The sequence below is a fragment of the Abrus precatorius genome, unplaced genomic scaffold (assembly GCF_003935025.1).
Source record: "Abrus precatorius isolate BTA unplaced genomic scaffold, Abrus_2018 Scaffold7, whole genome shotgun sequence".
Taxonomy (NCBI): Eukaryota; Viridiplantae; Streptophyta; class Magnoliopsida; order Fabales; family Fabaceae; genus Abrus; species Abrus precatorius.
This window is the reverse complement of record NW_020874417.1, coordinates 34,077,479-34,085,834: the sequence shown is the minus strand read 5'-3', so window position 1 is coordinate 34,085,834 and position 8,356 is coordinate 34,077,479. Positions and strand designations below refer to the sequence as shown.

Below are 8,356 nucleotides of genomic sequence, written 5' to 3'. Positions count from 1 at the left end.
ATAAAGGTATTTTATGCACAAAGTAATAACGACTTAAATAATTTATATATGAAGTAATAATGAAAGGAATATTTTATATAAAGATAGATCCACTTATACGACAGAGTCTAAATTAGTCAAAAAATAGTTCGATTTTCATATGCCACATTTGTTTCACTTCTTCGTAAACAACAGAGTTCCCGAGAGTTTTATGTGTGTGTGATTCAATTTAACGAGATTAGTTACAACCTTTAGCGGGGATATACCTCAGTAATCAGAGAATCATTCGGACACGAAGGGATTGGGGACCTGTTCCCATCAGAACCACGTTGGTGTCTTAATCTGTCTGGTGTTGTTCTCCATCGCAGATAAGATGCTGGTTGTCGAGGTAACGCTAAAGTTACAGAATAATTGTTCAACGCAACTTCTATTGTCGCCATTGAAGGTCTATCAACTGGGTTTTCTTGAGTGCATAATAAAGCGATGTGGATGCATCTCCGAACTTCATTTCGAGAATACGAGCCATTCAATTTTGGATCCAAAATCAAGAACGGTGTTTGATTTGTCCAATTCTTCCAAGTCTGTGGCAAAACTCGAGTTAGAGAACAAGTTTCACGTTTCTGGGGTCGCCCAATAACCTAAATCTTTTCATGCAGCAAAATTTTGACACCACTGAATTGTGGTTTAATTTAAACTTACAATGCTCAAAATGTCGTCATCTTCATGTGATCGATAATAACTTGAGTTCTTCTTGCCATGAATGATCTCCAAAACCAAGACTCCAAAGCTGAACACATCGGATTTCACAGAATATTTTCCATGCATTGCATATTCTGGAGACATGTAACCACTGAAACAAAAAAATATCAATCTGGACGTTCCAGTAAAATAACATGAAAGATTTTCGAAGGCAGAAAAGAAGGAAAAATAACATAAAGTTTGCTAGAAATTAAGCTACTTCTCTACTAAGGAGCTGGTGATACAATTTACATTTGTTGGCCTTCCACTTACTATGTTCCAACTATCCTTCTTGTTGCTGCATTTACTTGACTTTGATCATTAGGGGAAATCTTTGCCAAGCCAAAATCTGAAATCTTTGGATTCATGTTCGCATCCAATAGAACATTACTAGCCTTGAGATCGCGATGTATTATTCTTAGCCTAGAATCTTCATGGAGATACTTCATTCCTCGAGCTATTCCAACTATAACTTTGTAACGTCTTGCCCAGTCTAGCTCTTCTTCGTTCTCACGATCTACAAATTAGTCAAATTGTATGATTGAAGTTAGCGATGAATTGAGTTTCGAAGAAGAATTAATTAGTCCATATAACAAGTTAATGAAATTAAAAAATTACAAACCAAAAAGAAAGTTGTCAAGGCTGGAATTTGGTATGAATTCATAAACAAGTATCCTCTCCTTTCTCTCCAAGCAAAATCCTAACAGCCTAACTAAATTTCTATGTTGAAGCTGTGCAACAAGTGAAGCCTCGTTCTTGAATTCCAAGTCACCCTGCCGGGAACTTCTTGATAGCCTCTTCACAGCTATCTCTTGTCCATTCGGAAGGGTACCCTGAAAGCATGCTTGTGATTAGAAAGTTCCAGTCAACATAAATTTATTAAGAATATTTTAATCCATACCTTATAAACCTCACCAAATCCACCCTCGCCTATTTTATTTTCGTCTGAGAATCCATTTGTGACAGCTTCTATTGTAGCCAAGTCAAAACGCAAAGACTCATCTTCACCCATAAAATAACTCGTAGCTGCTGTTTAAAAGAAAGAAAGTAGACAACTTCATGCGATTGACAAAATTGCTAGCACATTGTGAAGCTTTGAAATTGAAAAATAACTAGAGCAATAATAGTTTCTATTTTTATTCAAAAAAGTTAAAATTATTAATGCTACCATTCAGGACCGCATCATGGTTTTTGCTTCGCCTTCTTCGCCACCAACAGCAGCCAAGAACCAATAGCGCCACCAAAATGGCAATTGGGACAAGAATTGCTAAAATCGTTGATATACGTTTGCTTCCTGCCCAAGATAACTCTTTTAAAATACCATAAGTGACTGACTAATAATGCTTAAAGTGGAGATAGGAACCAACTTCCTCCTCAAAAACCCTCTCAATCCCAAAACAGCGTTGACTTGACAATAAAATTGATGAAAACTAAGTTTCGTAGAAAGTGTATAAATGCTTAATGCATACCCGAAGATGGGGAAGGAACACGTGGCATCTCTGAAGTGGTATTATACAAAAATGGATACAATTGATATCTGATATGACATGCCGGAAACATAAACTCTGCTCGTACACTGTACATGGTAAGACTTCTAATAGCGCTTTGTAAGCACGCGGTACATCCTTCTCTCGTTAACTCGGGCACGCACTGTGCCATACCGTACAGTGTCTGTGTACTCGTGAAACCCTTTTCGCCTGCAGCAAACTTTATCTCCACCCCGGCTGCAGCTTTCTCCACCAAACTGTAAAGTAACTCAGCGAATAACTGATTGAACTTGTCAATGTTCGAGTTTATCACACGTGTGTGGTCGTGCGCGGAAAGTCCAGTAACCAAGTTGTTCTTGAGGGTGCTTTTGGAGTAATGCAACATGCAAAAATCGGACCAGATTATGGACTCTCTGTCGTTCGGACAGAGGCGTGTTATGTCGTTTGCTGCGGTGGCGACGCAGCCGAGGCAGAGGGTGGCGTTGACGTCGCCACGGCAGAGGAAAAGACCGTTGACGACGTCAGTGGTGTTTTGACCCACAGTGGTTGTGTAGAAACCGTTGTTGGATTGAAGAGAAGAGTTGGAGATGAGAGAAGAGAAGAGGGTATTTAAGTTGGACTGAAATGTGGTGTTGGGTTGGTAAAATGTTTGGTTTTGGCAGTGATAGACAGGGTAAGGGGGATCTGATTCCCTTGCGTGGATGAGCAAAAGAAACGCAGAGAAAAGTGCTAATGGGGTTACAGAGAAGTTGATGATATGCATATTGAGTTGAAGTTGATGCGCTCGTGCAGTGTAGTGTAATAATATGTTAAGTACTGTGCCTTTGGTTTTAATTTTCCGATTAGGAATAGCCTACCTTGAAGTAGATACTGCTAGATTTAATTCCCAACCTATGAGCAGATATATAAAATTAATTTTATTTACAACAGTTAATGATAAAAATATTATTTTATTATTAATTATTTTTACAAGTATACTTGATTAATAAATTATAAATTTAATTGAAGTTTGTTGATAGAATAAAATATTTTTATATTGTTATTTAGTTAGACGTTATTATATTAGTGAATAATTATTTTTTATAATAAGTAAAAAAAAATTATATTGGTAATATATTGCAATTATACTTATAAATTATTTAATTGTTAAAACAGTCATAAAACTAATTTTATAATAAAAACATATTAATATTATAAAATAAATATATTAAAATATTTAATGAACTATTGTTCTCTTATATAAAAATTATTTTATATTATATTTAAAGGAATATATATTAACATTTTGGTTGTTGATTTAATCATTTTTATATTATAATAAAAATTTGATTATTTCATTTTTAATACTGTAACTATAATGTAATAATATATTAATATTTATTTATATCGATGATAATTGAATAATGTATATAATAATTAAAAGTAGTGAAAATTATGAAAAAGCAAATAAAATAATAGTTAAAATTATAATCAAAATTAAAATTAAATTTGCAAATTAAAAATTGTAGATAAAGAATGCAATAGTGTAGCTATGCAACAGAGATTCAAAGGTTAGTTTTATATCTGATAATTAAAAAATATATAATATGTTATAGTTATATAGAAAAAAAATATATCATAAAATATGTGATTGCATGTAAGGGCCGAACAGATCAAATTGGGAGATACATGTATAGATAAATAGTTGATGCAATCACAGACAGCCACGTGGTTACTGTAGTAAATAGAATGAGTCGGCGCAAGTGAACAAACTTGATGGGTATTGCATGGGTTAAATAAAACGTTTTATTTAATTTTTTACAAATAAAAAATGATTAGTCAACCGAGAGATTAATTATTCATGGGAATATATATATATAACTTTTTTAACAGCAGATAAGTGAAGACGAAGACAACAATTGACAAGAGGCAACTTTGACTTTAAAATTTTGATAAATTTAATATTGTTCCTGTTAGGGAAATGATTGTTTTTAAATCTCTGATCTAACGTCTTTCTGACGTGTGAAAGTATCTGTTTAAATCTCTGATCTGATATCTTCTGACGATCGCTGACGTAGGAGGATACCTGGAAAAGGCAAGGGTATTTGTTTAAATATCTGATCTGACGTCTTTCTGAAGATCGTTGATGTGGGAGGATACCTGCAAAAGGCATTCTAATGCTGAAGTCAGGATTTGGCTCTAAGTTATAAATGATATTTAATAATAAAAAGTGAACCCTTCACATGTACTTCTTACCTTCTTTTTATAGGCATTGTAATGGACTAATAGGTCTGCTAAGTTAACATTGATTTTAACTCTTTTCTTGATTTAAATAATATTTTAATTATTATCTTTAATTAAGTTATTTACCTTTAAATCCTGATAAGATATTGGTTCAAATTGGACCGAGTAAGTATTCAATTTCTTTTTTCTATATGTAGGATTGAGTAATTCTCTTATGCAGTACAAACATAAAATAAAATTAGGTGAAGGGTTGCAAATATTTTATTATTTTGATAATATATACTGATTTTTAATGTTAATTTTTATTGTACTATAAATTATTGAAATAAAATTTTATTTTTAACAGACAAACAATATATATATATATATATATATAAAAAAAACCTTTCATAATTCAGGTTTTTTTTTTTCTTGACAAGGTCAATGGGCATTGCTTTTACTGAATCACATCAAGGTATGATAATGTAGTGGGTTGGATATTTTATGTATATTTAGAAAACATTCTTAAGTTCATTATTATTATTATTTAAAATAGTATAGATTATTTTACAAATTAGCGTGTGGGATGAAAAGTTGTCTTTATACAACCAAGAATTGCGAAAACAGTCACTGGATTATTTCTAAAACAAAGTTATCTATATTCTTAAATTTTAAGTCTGAAGAGAAATGATTAGATAAGGAAGCTAAGTACTAATACTCAATTAGCAAGGAAGCTTTCATACTACCACATCTGCACTCGGAGAGATCTGAAAATATCGAATCCCGCAGCTACTCGGTCTGACTTATAAAAAGTTTAATATAATATGAATTTTTAAACTAATAGATCATTTACTAAAAAATATTTTGACTTATCATATCATCTGGACAAAAAAAAATAGTTGAAGTTTAATTTTATTATAAATAACGAGTTTATGTAAGTGGTATATTTTATAATTTTAAAAACATTTAAATATATATTAAAGATAAAAAAAATATTATTAATAGAAGTTAATTTGAATAGCAAATAATTTGATATATACAAAAAAAAAACTTAATATTAAATTAATTCTTAAATATTTTTTAAAAAAATTACATAAATATTCTAAAAATACGTATAACAAAAGTTGATTTAAATTAATTTTTATATTTTTTTATATAGAAATCGATTTTTATTATAGGTATAATTTTTTTTACATAAAAGTCGATTTTTAAAATTTTTTACACAAAAGTCAATTTAAACTGACTTTCATTTTTATTTTAAAAATTATTACACATAAGTCATTTTAAATCGATTTCTATTATAGGTTTAATTATTTTTACATAGAAGTCGATTTAAATCGACTTTCATTCTGCTTTTAAATTTTTTTTACATAGAAGTCGATTTAAATTGACTTCTATTTTATTTTTAAATTTTATAAAAATTAATTTAATTCAACTTTCATTCTGGTTTCAAATTTTGTTTACACATGGGTCAATTTAAATTAACTTTCACTCACACATGGATATATTTTAGAAAGAAGTCAATTATAATTAACTTTGTAATGCATAATTAAAATTGATTAGAGAGAAGTCTATTATAAATAAATAAAAATTTATCATTTGATAATGAGAAAATTTTGAAATTAAATATAAAAATTAGAGTGAGATGATAACATTCATTAGCAATCGCTTTGCACGTCTGTTCTTAAACTTTGCAACAAATTTTGATACAACGACACAATGTGCTGCACATAATGCATGATATGCTGAAAGAATGTCACTCATTTCTTGTAGCTTTTAGAGGTAATTTGATTGCATGATAATTATATGGGACTTTCAGTAAACAATCCCTTAGCTCAAGTCCTTGGAGATACCTAGGTAGGAGCGGAGAAGGTTGAGGTGGAGACAAAGCTGCTTTGAAAGTGTCTACGCAAGAAAAAGATAAGCCAAAAACGTGAAGTAGAAGGATCTCATCCGACGGATGAGCTGCTCCTCTTGGTTAACTATCACTACTCGGTCTTTCCTTTTAATTGATAGCTTCCGCTGAAGCACTTGTCTTTGTGATGAATCCCTTGAACTTTTACTATTTTTTTCCTTATTTTGACGGATGAGCTGCTGTCTCCCCGGTTAACTACTACTGTCCGATCTTCCCTTTTAATTGATAGCTTCCACTTGAGCACTTGCCTTCGTGGTGAATCCTTTGAGTTTTTACTATCTTTTTCCTTATTCTAACGGATGAGTTGCTTCCTATCTCAATTAACTACCGCTACTTAGTCTTCCCTTTTAATTTATAGCTTCAACTGGAGCACTTGCCTTCGTGATGAGTCCCTTAAGCTTTTACTATCTTTTTCCTTATTCTTGCTAGCCGTCGATTGTATGGTTTACTGTCTTACTCTTGACGAGCTCCAGCCCAATCCCTATCACGCAATCAAATTAGCTCTAGAAGCTACAAAGAATGTGTGGCATCCCTTCAGCATATCATGCATATTGTGTGTAGCACATTGTGTCATTGTATTAAAATTTGTTGTAAGTTTTAAGAACAGACGTGCAAAGCGATTGCTAATGAATGTTATCATCTCACTCTAATTTTCACACTTAATTTTAAAATTTTCTCATCATCAAATGACAAATTTTTATTTATTTATAATAGGCTTCTTTCTAATTAACTTTAATTATGTATTACAAAGTTAATTATAATCGACTTCTTTCTAAAACATATTCATGTGTGAGTGAAGTTAATTTAAATTGGCTCATGTGTAAACAAAATTTGAAACCAAAATGAAAGTTGAATTAAATTAATTTTTATATAAAAATTTAAAAATAAAATAAAAGTCAATTTAAATCGACTTCTGTGTAAAAAAATTTAAAAATAGAATGAAAGTTGATTTAAATTGACTTATGTGTAAAAAATTTCAAAAGCAAAATAGTAGTCGATTTAAATGGACTTCTATATAAAACATTATGCCTATAATAAAAGTTGATTTAAATCGATTTTTGTGTAAAAATTTTCAAAACGAAAATTCATTTAAATCGACTTCTGTTATATGTTTTTTTTAGGATATTTACATAATTTTATTCTTTTCAAGATATTTAGAAAATAATAATTTTTTTATTTGTATAAAAAAAGCCTTAATTTTAAGTTTTTAAAAAATATTATAACATAATAATTTATTTATATTTAATATATTACAAAAATATATTTTTCAATGTACATGTTCTTTCTTTCATTTGTCATGTTTTGTTTTTTTCTTAATCATATTAAGTGATATTTTAAAATTTTAAATAAACATTAAATTTATTATTGTAATTTAATCATTAATGATTAGTGAATATAATATTATTTTAATATTGTGAGTCAATTTTTCAATAATAATAAATAATTAACAAATTTATTATATTAATTAAGCTATTTTTTTTTATTTTTCTTAATTATTATTTAAAATTATTAACCAGGAATACTATTGGAAGCTCTGACACGAAAGTCACGAGTAACGCTTCAAATACAAAGGTGTCTCACAGTAACATACTCGTGTTTTTCAATTGTGTGGCCCCACCTAACGTTATTTGGATTGATATTGAATTTAAAAACAACTTAGTTTAATTATTCATTTTTATATTATAAATAAAAATATTTAATTAAAAATAAAATAATTAATAGAATTATTTTCTTTCATGTTTTGTTATATTTATTTTTTAAAATTAAAATTATTAAAAATCATGTGTGAATTATATTTTTTTACTACAATGATTTTATGTCTAATTTTATTTTGAAATTTAAATACAAAAGTTGCTACTTAATTTTTATTATTACATTATATAAATTTTTTTGATTTTTTAAAAATATTATGTATTTATGTTTATCAAAATTATCTTATTATTTTATATAAACTTTCAATTTTTATAAATATTTTTATTTGTACAAAATTTATAATATTTAATATATTATTTTTATTATTTTAGAAAACATATAA

At 29.0% G+C, this 8,356-nt stretch overlaps 1 protein-coding gene across 1 annotated transcript; it reads right to left on the bottom strand.

Annotated features, from left to right (window-relative positions):
* Window positions 1-230: 230 nt before the first annotated feature.
* LOC113871854 (putative receptor-like protein kinase At4g00960) lies at window positions 231-2,967 on the bottom strand. Its single transcript, XM_027508950.1, has 7 exons — window positions 2,187-2,967; window positions 1,886-2,011; window positions 1,619-1,743; window positions 1,340-1,550; window positions 991-1,234; window positions 679-829; window positions 231-560 (listed from the first exon to the last, which is right to left on the bottom strand). The coding sequence occupies exons 1-7, from the start codon at window positions 2,965-2,967 to the stop codon at window positions 231-233; spliced, it is 1,968 nt and encodes a 655-aa protein (XP_027364751.1).
* Window positions 2,968-8,356: the final 5,389 nt, after the last annotated feature.